The sequence below is a fragment of the Setaria italica genome, chromosome IX, assembly GCF_000263155.2.
Source record: "Setaria italica strain Yugu1 chromosome IX, Setaria_italica_v2.0, whole genome shotgun sequence".
Classification (NCBI taxonomy): Eukaryota; Viridiplantae; Streptophyta; class Magnoliopsida; order Poales; family Poaceae; genus Setaria; species Setaria italica.
The window spans coordinates 19,209,748-19,225,972 of NC_028458.1; the positions used below are offsets into that span (position 1 = coordinate 19,209,748).

General features: G+C 42.2%; 2 protein-coding genes and 1 pseudogene across 2 annotated transcripts; all 3 read right to left on the reverse strand.

Annotated features, from left to right (window-relative positions):
• Positions 1–1,775: 1,775 nt before the first annotated feature.
• LOC101765421 lies at positions 1,776–2,611 on the reverse strand (annotated as a pseudogene).
• Positions 2,612–8,133: 5,522 nt separating this feature from the next.
• On the reverse strand, positions 8,134–11,397 carry LOC101768519. The gene is made up of 7 exons (XM_004983002.2): positions 11,236–11,397; positions 11,020–11,058; positions 10,795–10,912; positions 9,804–9,863; positions 9,084–9,192; positions 8,756–8,981; positions 8,134–8,609 (listed from the first exon to the last, which is right to left on the reverse strand). Exons 1-7 carry the CDS (start codon positions 11,290–11,292, stop codon positions 8,427–8,429), a joined length of 792 nt encoding a protein of 263 aa, XP_004983059.1. The 5' UTR covers positions 11,293–11,397; the 3' UTR covers positions 8,134–8,426.
• A 244-nt stretch (positions 11,398–11,641) lies between these two features.
• LOC101768916 lies at positions 11,642–15,780 on the reverse strand. The gene is made up of 6 exons (XM_004983003.3): positions 15,627–15,780; positions 15,460–15,501; positions 15,209–15,323; positions 12,571–12,690; positions 12,248–12,478; positions 11,642–12,092 (listed from the first exon to the last, which is right to left on the reverse strand). Exons 1-5 carry the CDS (start codon positions 15,681–15,683, stop codon positions 12,432–12,434), a joined length of 381 nt encoding a protein of 126 aa, XP_004983060.1. The 5' UTR covers positions 15,684–15,780; the 3' UTR covers positions 11,642–12,092; positions 12,248–12,431.
• Positions 15,781–16,225: the final 445 nt, after the last annotated feature.

Consider the following 16,225-nt stretch of genomic DNA (forward strand, 5'->3'; position numbering starts at 1 on the left):
GTCCTCCCGACCAAGTCCCCTCGATTGGGGATGCACTGTACTGCCCGTACCGCTCCCTCCGACCGGTCGGGACCGACTGGGACAACCGACCGGGGACGCCCACCTGGTGTGGGCTCAGGGAGAAAGTGGTACAGATAACAAGGAAGCGTCCAGGTCAGCCGACCATACGCAGAATCGTACCGCGCCACACCCTGTGCACGCCTTGCACAGTGCCGCTGTAAACCTACTCGCTACGACGAAGTGGCCTGACGAGGAGAACAGGGATCGAGGATGGAGGCCATACCACACCAGACGACGTGGGCCCCGACAAGACTAGGCAGTGCCCGAACACTCACTCTCTTATCCTCTCCGACCTGTAAGGCCGTTCCCTTGTACTATAAAAGGGGACGGACCCCCCCACTCTCGGGGAGACTCTCAGACGAACATTCACACACGCACTCTTACACACTTAGCGCACGTCTGGGCTCTTGCCACTCTCTTCCACTGAGACGAGAACAAGGCCAGGACTCAGGCACCCCCCTCCCATCCTCCTCTCATTTGTACCCCCACTGCAAACTTTGAGCACCTGGGCTTAGGAATAAAGTCGACCGACTGACCCCGACTGGACGTAGGGCGTGTTGCCCGAACCAGTATACATCCTGTGTCATTGTGTGCTAGGCCATATCCGATCTAATGCACGGCAAAACTACAAATATTTACTTGTCGGTCAGATTTCGCACCGATAGTTCAGGTGGGGGACGGTCGCTCTGCTCTATTTTGGTCAAATAGATGGATCAATGGCTGTTCCATTCGGTCGCTAGCTCCTAATTTATGGGCAGCGGTCTCAACCAGAGTTAGGAACTCACGTACAGTGTAGGACGGACTACTGGATAGACGTTGATTGCGCGACATTAGGGGGGGGGGGCGCACAGTACAGCAACTGCTACAGTATATCAGAATCTGGGACCTTCCCCAGGGTTGGCTTCTATGCCCAGTCCCAGATCGGTTCATCTGGAAGTGATCCACCTCAGGTGACTTCTCTTCTGCCTCCGCTTATCGGGCCCTCTTCCTAGGTCGGTCGCCGCTGCTGGGTGCCAAGCAGCTATGGAAAGTGCAGGCACTGGGTCGATGCCTTTTTTTGGTTGGCTGGTAATCCATGGTCGTTGTTGGACTTCTAACCGGCTACGACGTCATGGGCTACGGGACAGGGATGACTGTGCCCTTTGTGCGTAGGAGGTGGAAACTCTGCACCACCTTTTTGATCGATTGTGTATATAGCCGAGAAACTTGGTTTCGTATCCTCAGTTACATCGGCATGCCTAGGTTGACACTGCAAGTAGAAATCACATTTGCAAAATGGTGGATCCAAGCATGGAAGACGGTCACGAAGATTAGACGGAAGGGATTCGATTCCCTTATATGGTTGGTCGCTTGGTCGATTTGGAAGGAGCGGCGTAGAGTTCATGAGCGCTTGGCTCTGCAGCCGGTTGCTTTGGCGTCGGTGATTTTGGAGCAGGCTAGGCTTTGGAAGCCAGCCGGTTTTGTTAGTCTAGCATCGGTTCTTCGGCCTAAGCTTCGTTAGGTCGTGTCACTTTTGTTGTGGTTTTTCGGTTCTTCGGCCTAAGCTTCGTTAGGCCGTGTCACTTTTGTTGTGGTTTTTCTTTAAGTTCCAGTTTTGTAGCCAAGTATTTGTAACCTTGTACCATTTAATGAAAAATGTGCTATGTGTTTAAAAAAACTGGAGATTCAAACAAAATGCTAGCGTCTACGGTATTCCACTGCATTTCTGATTCAATTCACAATGCAGCAAACTTGTCATCAGCATGCCGACGATGACGATGCCGGTGACTTCTCCTGCGGGCCCGCAGCTTACTTCGCTTCAGGACAGTGCTGGTGTTTCCATCGGGGTTGTTGCTTTCAACGTCACCTGGAGAACCGAGTATACAAGCAAGTGGATCCTCCATCAGGTCTCCAGATGGTCTCTGCAAGCATAATTTACGAAAAAAGTGTCATCTTGCAGTGAAATATTCGGAAACTTATATGGACAACTGGATCTAGAAAATAAGTATAGACATGTTTCTGACAAATTGTAGACTTAGTGGCAAGCTAGTAACTCACATTGTCCACAGTTGTCTCTCTAGAAACTGATCTGGCCTCATCATTGGAGTGGATAGCTTCAATTTCCTTCATTCTTTCTACAAAGGCACTGTCGGTATATGAACGGCGTGGGTGCCACCTGACAAGTGGTTGATCTTAATGCAGGTCATTGAACATATGCTCAGCAAAAAAGTGCTTTTTCACAGCTTTTACCAGGTATGCATCATCACTATGCTTAGTAAGTATTCTGTTAATGAGGCAAGTAAAAACAAGTACGATGTTAGTGAAACAAGTAATTAGTTGGAACACCTGATGCCAAAGAGAGAGAATTGCCGGTTAACAAACCAAACATGTTAGCTAGCTCCCTCTTCATGCGTCCTTCAGTGTTTAAAAGCGCTACAGGACATTCATGCAAGGTTCCACGAGACATGCCCTTTCCCATGATATAAGCGCTGCCTGAGAAGTAGAGCTTTAATAAATTCACATTTCCAATGAAAATTGATTTTTAAACACCACATGAACGTTGAAGGGTCATTGCGTTATGCGTCCAATTTTTTATGCCAAATGGTTCCATCTACTGCTATCTTTTTACTTTAATTACTGCACAAATATATTATGACTTCACGAGTGAATGCTGATAAAAATAGAAGGTACATGATTTCGGAACACAAAACTACCTTACAAAATTCGAATAAGTAACATACATTTAAATTTTAGTGTGTTCTACACACGAAATGGGTATTTTTTTTATAATGCATCAGTACTGGATGTTAATAGAAACGTCCGCTATTGAGTGTTGTGTGGTGCAGATCGTGTTGATGTCCCAATCCAACCGATCGGATGTAGTCGTTGTATTACCAAGTCTGGGTTTACTCTGCTTTTTAATATAATTCTCCTGCCCGGTTCGTTTAAAAAAAAAGAAACTGTATTCCGCTTTATAGCAGTATTATTCATCTGGGACCTACCAGCAAAGTATCAGTTAGAAATTAGAGATGTGAACAATCATTTTCCTTATTAATTGGGTTGGTTCCATTGTTAGATATTTCGTAGTCATGTTGATTCATCCATACAAAAGACATTCACTATCAACAAAGTTAAAATTATCGATTTGTCTTTCTCATCTAAATAAAGCTTGACTACGCCTTTGCATGACATAATTGTACAGGATCACTACCAGGTTCAATAGTCTTAATATTTACCAGTAGCTGCAAAAAACCTTGCGAATTCAGGAATAGGTAGAAACCCAAGTAATTTGTTTCCTGCACAACGGAATTTTGTAAGCAAGGCTTTGGTACCAACAGTAATCCTTTGCAAAGCAAATTTAACAATGATAGTTTTGCAGATTTTTTATATAACACATAATTTCATCAACAATTCAACCACAATCAAAATCTGATGACTCACTTCGTCCCTCACAACCAATAATTGCATTGATCATAAGTTATATATGGAGACACTACGGGAAACTTTAAATTTGCCGAGTGTTTACTTTTTGCCGAGTGTTTTTTTTCGGACACTCGGCAAACAAGCTCTTCGCCGAGTGCCAAGCCAAAAACACTCGGCAAAAAAAAAACACTCGGCAAATCGTGGCTTTGCCGAGTGTCAAATAAAAAACACTCGGCAAAGCCCCCTCTTTGCCGAGTGTCAAAAAAAACACTCGGCAAAGAGGGGGTTTGCCGAGTGTCAAAAAAAACACTCGGCAAATAATTTTTTTTCCTCTTTTCACCATGAAATTTTTTCTACTCCCCACATACAACATCTGGTACTCCATGTTAAAATTTGGTATATTTTTGAATTTATTTGCTATATTTAATTAATTAATTGCATTTCAAGGGAATTTTTGGTATAAGTCAAATTTGAATTGCAAGTGATTCAAATTATGGAATAAAATGAGTAGAAAAATGATATTCATGTTATTTGGACCAATTTGAGACCTGACCCATGAAATGAAAAGAAATTTCGAACATCTTGTTCAGGAAACACGATCATGAGCGTGTCGCAGTAGTATTTTTAAATTGTAAAAAAAACAATCAAAGTCTGAAAATCTTAAGATTTGTCATGATGTGATGATATAATACGTGGAGGCTGTGGAAAAAAATTGAGAAGGTTTTGCATATTTCATCATGTACGATGATTACAAACCGAAGCATCTCAGAAGAAGAATAGTAACTTTAAGAAGGATTCGATAAAATTTAGAGTCGAAGTGACGGTCGAGTTCGGTTTGACTACAAAACTTTTTGTATAGTCAGTAGAAAACCTATATTGATTTGTGTGAAAATTTGGTATTTTTTTGAAACTGTTAGATATTTTTTAAATTTTTTTTAAAAAACGTTTGCCGAGTGTCCTACGCTGGACACTCGGCAAAGAAAACTCTTTACCGAGTGTCCACGTAGGACACTCGGCAAACTATCCGCCCGGCCCCTCAATTAAATAAGTGCCTCCGGCCGGCCCTGGCCTCTCACTCTCCCAACACCCGGCGCCCTCACTCCCCTCACTGCCTCCTCTCTCCCTCCTCTCTCCCATGCCACCCCGGCGCCCCCCCGCCGCCCGCCCGGCGGCCCCGGGCCCCCCGGATCCTCCTGGCCCCCCCCGGCCCCTGGAACCTCGTCCCGCGGACCCTCGTCCCCGGTGATCCGATCCACTAAGACCAATGGCTCCCCCTGAAACAGCCGCCGTCCGCCCTCTAACCGGAACCCCCGGCTCAGGACCTTAGAAAAAAGGAAGACGTGGGGGGGCGGGGGTGGGGGCGTAGCGCCGAATACCAGTGCCCAGAACAATTTTTTGTTTTTTATTTTTTCAATAAGTGTTCGGTGCGTGATTTTTTTTTTTCAATAAGTGTTCGCCGAGTGTTTTCTGGGCACTCGGCAAAGTCTTTGCCGAGTGCCCGACACAAGACACTCGGCGAACTAGTGTTTGCCGACTCTATATTTGCCGTGTGCCGTTTGCCAAGTGTTACACTCGGCAAACGGTTCGCCGAGGGTATTCTGCCCTTCGCCGACTGCCCCTGGCACTCGGCAATTTGACTGTGTCCCGTAGTGAGACATGTGTTACTCGTTAAAGAAACATCAACTATATTGGTCAAGCCCTATCGATCACAAATTTTAACAGTATAGCCAAATTTATCATAAACATAAACTAAGCCAAAATGCTCCAGATGCAACAGATTCATCATGGCTAGTAAGCAAACATAGGGTAGGCATATACAAATATCCTTGAACGGTAATGAGAATGGAAGAATGCAGGTACCGGTAAGCACACACATATCCTTTAAAAGCTAATAGCAAAGGCAGAATATATCAATAATATTATTACCCTGATGTGCGCACTGCATAGCAGCAAAAACAACAACATTCATAGCTGAACATTTAGGATAGGAGCTTACGAAATACCGACCATAAGAAAGGAGACACCGGGTTCTTTAAAGAAGAGTCCTACCTACGTTTGAACTTTAACATTCAATAGCCTGTCTAGAAACAAGCCCCTTGACGTGTATTGTTTGCACAAGTATGGTTCTTGAATACTACAATTTTGACACAATGCCACAACTATGCTGCTGGCATGTTTTCAACACAATTTGGTGCTCCTAATTATTGACACAAAGTTATGCTTTATCAGGATTCAGGAATGGCACCCACTACATGGAGGCAGGCATGTTTTTTTTTTTGTTTCTTAATGTTCATTGTTTAACACGACCTCGAAACAGCGCATCGGATAACACTGTCAAATATGAATCGAGAGAGGGAGGAACCTAGGCTGATACCAAACCAACCCGCATAGCTGCCAAATCCTGAGAACAAAACTAAGCTCGCAGTTGGAAGGAAATTGAATTTCCGAAGCTTGGTGTCCAAAACTAAGTTCCTTCACGTACGTGACGTACCGCAGCAGCCCCTCCTCCATCGCTTCTCTAGCTGCTCGTAGGGTTGATGACTGGAGTCTGGAGATGCAGAGAGCCTTTGTTATTGGTACCGCAGTTGTTGCCTTCTTGGGCCGCAAGCATAGGCCTCCGTTGGGAGGATCTTCAAACCTTTATTAAGTAGTCATTTTGTTTTCCTAAAAAAAGTAGCCATTTTGTAAAACAAAAAGAATGGTCATTTTGTAATGTAACACTTCTATCCTTAGTACTATACACTATACACCAAAAACCTTCCATCTCAAAAACCCGGTTATACATTTGCAAGAATACAGGTGCATTTAAGAGGGTGAGTGAGCTGTTGCCGTTCATATCATTGTGTACATGACAGCAGATAAACACTTCGATTAGCTCGTGCAATTGAGCTTACTCACCCTCAGAAAATATATGCGGACAACTAATTGCTCCAGTTGGCGACCAAAATGCTACCATTTACAACATCATACCACACCTATGGTGCAACCATCACGATGCAGCAACTAAATTGTCAGCATTCTGATGGCGGTGACTTCTCTTGCGGTTTCGTGGCTCCCTTCTCTTCAGGACAGCTCTCGTGTTTTCCGAGGGATTGTGGCTTTCCATGTCCCTTATCGGAGAACCAAGCATGCAAGCCAGCGGGTCATCCATGAGCAGTGGCGGATGCAGTTCATGGACCTAGCAGGGGCTTCTTCCTCCTCCATTTTCTTCCTTCCCTTCCCTTCCCTTCTTCCTCGAAAATCATGAAAGGGCTCAAGGGGGCTCCACTGTTCTGAGAGGCGGTGTGGGGGCTTGAGCCCCGCCCGCCCCACCGCTAGATCCGCCCCTATCCATGAGGTCTCCTTGTTAGCAATTGTAGTTGTTTCTTATGTGTCGTTTTTCTTTTCCTATTTGCCCTATTCAGTTCGAGCATTGCTGGAAGACAGCATGCCCGCAGTGTCTATGGAGACCTATGGTAATAATAATAATAATGAAGTAAATGTTTAACGGTGTCTGAGACATTCAAAATTCGGTAAAGCTGGCATTCTAGATTCTGGAACACTATGGCTGCCCGAGGCTTTTCAACAAGATCATTACGTTTGATATATGGTATAGGGTATCTTTTATTGTACAACTCATTTAAGGGGAAAAACCGTGCTGCACTCACTCGTAGGTTTGATAATACTAGCTTATTCTGCTTAATAATACTAGCTTGCAACTGCAAGTGAGACAAGAGATGCCAACATCTCCAGAATTCCACCACTCCTATGCAGCAAACTACCTTCTCTTGAGGGCAGCGTTTGTGTTTCTAGGTCAGCAATTGAGATGAGAACTCAGAATAAAAGGGGTATCTTTTATATACATTACAATTCAAGTAAGAATGATGAGTTGGTTACTGGTTCTCAAAACCTGGCCTATAGGTATGTACTATAGTTTCCAATCCCCTCCAAGTCATGTCATCTACTTACTATGTTCGATATTTTTTTGGGTTTGTTTGGGTAGAAAGGGATTGGAGTGGAACGAAGGGGACTGAGTCTAAAATAAACTAAATTCCCCTCCAATCTCTCCTGTTCCTCCTCAATCCACTGCTATCCAAACAAAATCTTTACGAATTTTACAACAACCTAACCTAACTAGCGAGGTGGGAGGGGATGGCTACAAGGTTCTGTACATACTGTTGAGATTTACCAGCAGATAAGCTGAACCTCAATCCGTTGATAGGTGGAACCCCGACCAACCTAGACACTGCAACACAGGGCCAGAGAATAAATGTAAAGCATGTTTTGACAAACACAGTAAGGCGTGAAAAGCAAATTGGACGATGACAGCATGTTGTGCCTTTGCATGCCAACGGGAAACAGGGGTGGGGATCGATACTAGGCTCTACAGTGCTGAGATTTACCACCAGATATGACGTACCTTATACATAGATTGGCGAAACTCCAACGACTTTAGATGCTGTAGTTAGAATGAAATTTGCAAAATCGATACTTTTTAAACATATATGCTTGTTAACTACTATTCCCTCCGTCCCAAATTACTATTCGTTTTAACTTTTTTTTAAGGTATATAACTTTTGCTATTCGTTTTAACTTTTATTACTATTCGTTTTAATTTTTTTTGAGGTATATAACTTTTGCTATTCGTTTTAACTTTTGAGGTACATAAGAAAAGTCAAAACGAATAGTAAATTGGGACGGAGGGAATACTTGTCATCTTTTCATTTGTTGAGTGAAGAATGCAAAGATCAAGGGATACATGAGTACCTACATCGCTGTCAATGCAGCACCTGCAACCCAACATCTCTCCTCACAGGTATGCTCACACAACATTGTCACAACCTACAAATTTTGACCAGGCATAGTACTTCAATTAATCTGCTCGCACGCATGAACATCTTGTTCCAGCAATCTTATTTTCTCACAACAGGAGATTCAAACAAAATGCTAGCGTCTACGGTATTCCACTGCATTTCTGATCCAATTCACAATGCAGCAAACTTGTCATCAGCATGCCGATGATGATGCCGGTGACTTCTCCTGCGGGCTCGCAGCTCACTTCGCTTCAGGACAGTGCTGGTCTTTCCAGGGGGATTGTTGCTTTCCACGTCACCTGCAGAACCAAGTATACAAGCAAGTGGATCCTCCATCAGGTCTCCAGATGGTCTCTGCAAGCATAATTTACGAAAAAAAAAAGTGTCATCTTGCAGTGAAATGTTCAGAAACTTAAGACAGACAACTGGATCTAGAAAATAAGTATAGACATGGTATGGTACTGACAAACTGCAGACTTAGTGGTAAACTAGGAACTCACATTGTCTGCAGTTGTCTCTCCAGAAACTGATCTAGCCTCATCATTGGAGTTTATAGCTTCAATTTCCTTCAATCTTTCTACAAAGGCACTGTCGGTATATGAACGGCGTGGGTGCCACCTTAGAAGTGGTTGATCTTGATGCAGGTCATCGAACAGATGCTCCGCAAAAAAGTGTTTCTTCATAGCTTTGACCAGGTATGCATCATCACTATGCTTAGTAAGTATTCTGTTAACGAGGCAAGTAAAAAACAAGTATGATGTTAGTGAAACAAGTAATTAGTTGGAACACCTGATGCCAAAGAGAGAATTGCCGGTTAACAAACCACACATGTTAGCTAGCTCCATCTTCATGCGTCCTTCTTCAGTGTTTAAAAGCGATACAGGACATTCATGCAAGGTTCCACGATACATGGCAGTTCCCATGATATAAGCGCCGCCTGAGAAGCAGAGCTTCAATAAATTCATATTACCAATGAAAAGGATGAAAAATTGATTCTTAAACACCACATGATCATTGAAGGGTGAATGTGTCCAATATTTTATGCCAAATGGTTCTATCTACTGCTATCTTTTTTCCTTTCAACTACAGCACAAATATATTATAACTTCATGAGTGAATGGTGACAAAAATAGAAGGTACATGATTTTGGAACACAAAACTATCTTACAAATTCGAATAAGTAACATATGTTTAAATTTTGGTGTGTTCTACAACGACCAATGGGTGCGTTTTAAAATGTATTACTACTGGATGTTAATAAAATCTGTGTTCCACCTTTATAGCAGTATTATTCATGGATTCATCCGGGGCCTACCAGCACAGTATTAGTTAGAAATTAGAGATGTGAATAATCATTTTCCTTTTTAATTGGGTTGGTTTCATTGTGGATATTTCCTAATCATGTTGATTCGTCCATATGAAAGACATTTCTTATCAACGAATTAAAAATTATTGATTTGTCTTTCTCACAAAAATAATGCTTGACTATGCCTTTGCATGACATAATTGTACAGGATCACTACCAGGTTAAAGAGTCTTGAGATTTACCAGTAGCTGCACAAAACCTTGCAAATACAGGACTAGGTGGAAACCCAAGTAACTTGTTTCCTGCACAATGGAATTGTAAGCAAGGCTTTGGTACCAACAGTAATCCTCTGCACGGCAAATTTAAAAATGATAGTTCTGCAGATTTTTTTTATATAGCACATAATTACATCAACAATTCAACCATAATCAAAATCTGATGACTCACTTTGTCCCTCACAAGTCACAACCAATAATTGCATTGACCATATGTTATGGAGACATGTGGTACTCGTTAAAGAAACAGCAATTATAATGTTCAAGTCCTAGCAATCACAAATGCTAACAGTATAGCCAAATTTATCATAAACATAAACTAAGCCAAAATGCTCGACATGTAACAGATCCATCATGGTTGGTAAGCAAGCATAGGGTAGGCATATACAAATATCCTTGAACATTAATAAGAATGGAAGAATGCAAGTGCAGGGTAAGCATACACATCCTTGAAAAGCTAATAGCAAAGGCAGAATATATCAATAACATTATTACCCTGACATGCGCACTGGATAGCAACAAAAACAACAACATTCATGGCAGGACATTTAGGATAGGAGCTTATGAAATACCGACCATAAGAAAGGAATAATGTTGTTCATCAGGTAACACAAGGTTCTTTAAAAAAAAAAGTCCTATCTACACTTGAACTTTAACATTCAATGGCTTGTCTAGAAACAATTCCCTTGACCTCTTGTATTGTTTGCACAAGTATGGTTATTGAATACTACGATTGGAACATTGACACAATGCCACAACTATGCAGCTGGCATGTTTTCAACACAATTCAGTGCTCCTAATTATTGACACAAGGTTATGCTTTATCAGGATTCAGGAATGGCACCCACTACTTGGTGGCAGGCATATATTTTTGTTTCTTAATGTTCATTGTTTAACACGATCCAAAAACACCGCAGATAACATTCCCAAATATCAATCGAGAGAGGGAGGGAGGAACCTAGGCCGAGACTAAACCACCCTGCATAGCTGCCCAATCCTGAGAACAAAGCGAAGGCCGCAGTTGGAACTAAATTGGCAATCTGAAGCTTGGTGTCCTCCTCTTTGGTCAAGCCGCCCTACATCATCAGCCGCAGCATCCAACTCAGCAAATCAACAAGGACGATTTTCATTTTTGGAGTTTGTGGGGATGCCATGGAAGGGGGATTCTCGCAGGAGAGCTTACCTTGGTCCGCATGGCGTACTCCAGATCTTGTATCACTCCCTGCCTCGTTAGCAACACAAAACCCCATCAAACCCCAGCCCGAGAAGAAGCGAAAAAGATGTGAGGGAAATTGTTGGTAAACAAAAAGAGAGGAGATTTGAGGAAGAACTGTTTCACACAAAAAAGAGGGATTTTGGGAACGGCAGTGAGGCCGTTTCTGGGAGCGATCCGGCGAACCTTGCCAGGCGGGGGGCCAAAATAAAGGTCCTTTATGAGCTGCAGCAGCCCCGCCATCGCTTCTCTAGCTGCTCGTAGGGTTGGTGAGTGGTGACTGGAGTCCGGACTGGGGATGCAGAGAGCGGTGAGGGGAGGAACGGAGGAAGACGGAAGTGGATGGAGCTGCCCTGTGATTCGGGGCCTTTATTTCCACGGACCGTTCGATGCTATTGGGTCCAATTGCTTTCTGTTGCTGGACCGCAGTTGTTGCCTTCTTGGGCCGCGAGAATTGGCATCCGTTGGGCCGGATCTTCAAACCTTTATTAAGTAGCCATTCTGTTTTCCTAAAAAAACAAAGTAGCCATTCTGTAAAACTAAAAGAATGGTCATTTTGAAATGTAACTTTTCTATCCTTAGTACTATATACACTATACACCAGAACCTTGCATTTCAAAAACCCGGTTGTATACATTTGCAAGAATGCGGGTGCATTTAACAGGGTGATTGAGCAATTACCGTTCATATCATTGTGTACGTGACAGCAGATAAACACTTCAATTAGCTCGTGCACATGAGCTTACTCAACCCCCAGAAAATATATGCCGACAACTAATTGCTCCAGTTGACGACCAGAATGCTAACATTTACAACATCATACCACAGTCCACACCTATGGGCTATGGTCCAACCATCACGATGCAGCAACTAAATTGTCAGCATTCTGATGGCGATGATGGGCGGTGACTTCTCTTGCGGTTTCGTGGCTCCGTTCTCTTCAGGACAGCTCTCGTGTTTTCCGAGGGATTGTGGCTTCCCATGTCCCTTATTGGAGAACCAAGCATGCAAGCCAGCGGGTCATCCATGAGGTCTCCAAATCTCTTTAAGAGTAAATATACAGGAAAGAAACAAAGAAGAGTTATCATGCTATAAAGTATTCTGAATTTTGAACAGACAAAATGAATGGAGAAAACATAGTGATACTGGGTGCTGCCAAGCTAGGTTATGAGCAATTGTGAAAATTAGTAGAACTCACGATGTTTGCTATTGTCTGTCTTGAAGATGTTCCTGTCTCGTTGTCAGAGGTGTTAAGTTCAGCTTCTGTTTCCTTTAGCCTTTCCACAAAAGCGCTGTCAACATACCAACTGCATGGATGCCACCTGAAAAGTGGACTACTTGGTGCAGGTCATTGAACAGATGCTCAGCAAAGAATTGCTTTCTTACAGCTTCAACCAGTGGTTTGTCATCACTATGCTTAGTAAGTATTCTGTGAATGAAGCAAGTAAAGGTATTGTGTTAATGAAACAAGTAGTTAACTGAGACACCTTATGCCAAAAAGTGAACCAATTTTTGACAAACCATGCATGTTAGCGAGTTCCATCTTCATGCGGTCTTCTGGATCGTAAACTTCCAAAATGAGTTGAGCACACATACGCAAGGCTATATAATACATCAACTTTCCTGTTAGAAAAGCACCACCTGAAATACAGCTTCAGTAAATTAGCATTCCCAGTGAAAAAGATGAAATATTGCATGAGCACCATATGAACAACAAAGAGTCAATGGCTTGATGCATCCAATTATTTATAAGGTTCCCAAGGTTCGTTTTCCCTTCAATGGTCTTTTCTTCCAGACCAGAAGACAAATACTAACTTGTTTAGTTTAAATCTAAAACTTAATATAATTAACTAATATTACCATTTCCTGAATGTAAATAACTAGCTATATACTTCCTTCCAATTACAAGGTGAATATTTGACAGGTCTATACCTAGATGCCTACATGGTGAATTGTTGAGAACCTTTTTTTTTCTGAAAAGCAATTGTTGACAACTAGTTTAGCCTATGTTGGCTGCAGATATTCTTAGGGGAGAAAGCCAATGTGCTTCCCTCGAATTTAAATTTTTTTTAACATCAGACCAAAATTTATGCAATGCTTACAAGTTACAACAGTATTTGTTGGACAATAGAGTTAACTAGATTCCTTATTAATTAGGTTGGTTTCTTTGTAGATATTTATATTCTATATGCATCACATAAGAGTTTCCTATGTTTTAAGAAATGTTTTTTTAGGGGTCAACTCGAGTCATCCATGGAAGTTATTTTATTATAAATAATGTTCACACCAAAACTATTGTGACCCAGACAACTGAATTGACAGAGAAGAACTGGACACTTGGAATATGAGTCAGGTTCTGACACACATATTCAGGCCCAAGCAACATATCCTGTGTTCCAATTAAAAATATCGTTTGATCAAACTATATTTTTCCAATTTGGGCGCTTGAATCCAAGTTGGATTCCAACAACCATGTCCATATCCAAGAAACATTGAAACAAATTAGCACGCATGGATATCCTCACTGCAGACTTGCATGCTTTATTATTAATAAAATAAAGGGGATCACTACATGTTGAATAGCCATTATATTACCATAAACTCCGCCAAACCTTGACAATCGAGGCAAAGGTGGAACTGGAATCCTAAAGATAGGTATTTTAACAATGATAGTTTTGAACTTTATTTTGTACAGTATTTGATCGTATGGAAGAAACTACAAATGTGATGACTCCCTCGCAGTGTCTCTCACAAACAATTGATTGTATCAGAGGTATAACAAATGTGAATGGCCATATGTAACTTCACAAATATACAGATATGTATTTTTTACATCTATTTGAAAAAACAAGTTTTACTTGTTTACATCTATTTGAAAAAACAAGTTTTACTTGTTCTAAAAACACTACACATTTACAATATAGTTTCAAGAGCCCAGTGACAGATAGATTACTATAATAGTGTACTTTATCATATACTACGACAAAAATGCTCTACATGTAACATATTCAAGGTTGTTGATAAATGAGTAACCATGGACTAGGCATGCAAATATCTTTGAAGAATAATAACAAGGCAGAAAATAACAATTTATGAAGAACACACTTGATACAAAAATACATAATCAATGGTGCAATGCATAGTAAAGAGTTTACAAAAGAACTTTCCTAATTAGGAGAAAGGGGCAAGGAATTGTCTTCAGTACACCTACTGTTCATTAGAAGACACATGGTTTTATAGATAGTGGGAAAGGGATGCTCCTTTCCTCAAATTGCCAATAGAGACGCGTGCTACCATCTGCCAGTATAGTTCAAGCTTGACATATCCTCAAAACCGTTTTGGTTTTGTGTTATACTGAATTTTGCAACATATGACAAATGTCTAGTAAGAATCTCGATCACACATCATTGCCGTAAGTGTTAAATTTATACTAGTTACCCACACGATTTGGAAGGTACCTCCAGAAAATCACAAGCGTCAAAAATAGAGGCTAAATCTATGAAGAGGTGGGTATAGCATGCTTTCTCTTTCACTCCATACAAAGTTTTGCTCAATGTCAAAATTTCTCCTAATTCTTGCATAGGAAACGTGTTAATAGAACCACCAGTTTTGACAAAAAAATTCTTTGTTGCAAGAGACAAACAGACATCCAGAGTCCACAGTGGCCACAATAGATGAGCTGTCTAGCCAGATTGCCAACTCTTTGTGCGGTGGGATGCAAGTTGCTTCTCAATCCTGCCAGCCTGCTCGGAATAGATAGACTTAGGCATCATAAGGTGTTTGGTTACCTGGAAGGCTTCCACGAGTATGGTAGACATAAGTCCACAACCATTCTGCTGGCATAACATGAACTTTAAGCAATCTTACCACTACACACAATCAACATACCCTCTGTACTTATCAACACAGTAAACGTCCATCAGACTGGTCCTTGCAGAAACACAAAGAGCAGGTATGGACCCAGAAAATATCATAACAGAAATTAACAGCACAATAGTACAATTCACAAGATCTCCTACCCAACGGCACACTTCATGGTGTAATCAAGGAACACCCCCACCTTTTCTTATGAAGAATGTTCCTCGTGTACCACAGTATATTTCGATCAATGCATCACATTCCAGTATCAAGAAGAAGGGGGAAAGGGAGAGGCACCTACTGCCGGTCATGAACCACCCCATGAAACTGTAAATTGCGGCGCCCGTGGCGAATCCCCTTGTTGCAATCCCGCTGAAAGCCCGGAGCCTCGCCTCCTCCAATCGGGTCAAGTCTCCCTACAAGAGCAGAAGCACACCCGAACCAATCAAGAAACCGTCGCCGCCGGCGCCGCCACCACCACCATCATCAGGGGCAAGAACAAAACAGCAAATTTGGACTGGGGGTGATGCGATTCCTCGCGGAAGAGGTTACCTTAGTACGCATGGAATACTCCAGATCTTGCATCACTTCCCCCTTCCACATTAGCAACACAAAGTCACAAAATCAGTCCCATTGGGGCAAGCCGCGGCGCCAAGAACAGGGGAAAGAGAGCTTGGGAAGTCAGGAGACGGTTCTTGTTAACGAACTATCCGGCGAACCTTGCCAAGTAAGGAGCCGACGACATACTTCAGGTCCCGTAGCATCGCGACGGCCATCTCTCTCCCCCTTCGTAGGGTTTAGCGGAAAATGAAGTTGAGCTGCGGACTGCGGAGAGGAGACAGGAAGAGGATCAGAGAGGACTGAGGAGAGCACGACGAAGTGGAGCGGAGGGGCTCTTCCTTTTCCACAGACTGTTTGGGCTAAAATTATATCTGTTATTGGGCCTCGGTTGTTGGGCTAAGAGAGCAGGAGTCTCCAGGGTCCACGCATCATTTTCAGCCCAAAAATGTTTACAGAAGTCGGATTTCCTATCTATCTTCCGATGACGGATGGACAGATAACATCTGCTGGGTCCTATCTATCTTGCGATGATGGATGGACAGATAACTAAACATCTACTGTAACCTAACGGTAGCCTAATAATTAGCCCATAATAGTTCAACGAAATATTTTTTATAAAAAAGTGGGTGAATATCAAAAAAACATTGAGAAAAAAATGTTAGCGAGTGCAAAAAAAGGTTGGTGCAGGTAAAAAAAAAGTTAAGCAATAATGTTAAAAAGGTTAAGAAAAATGTTGGTATATAAAAAAATGGTTGGC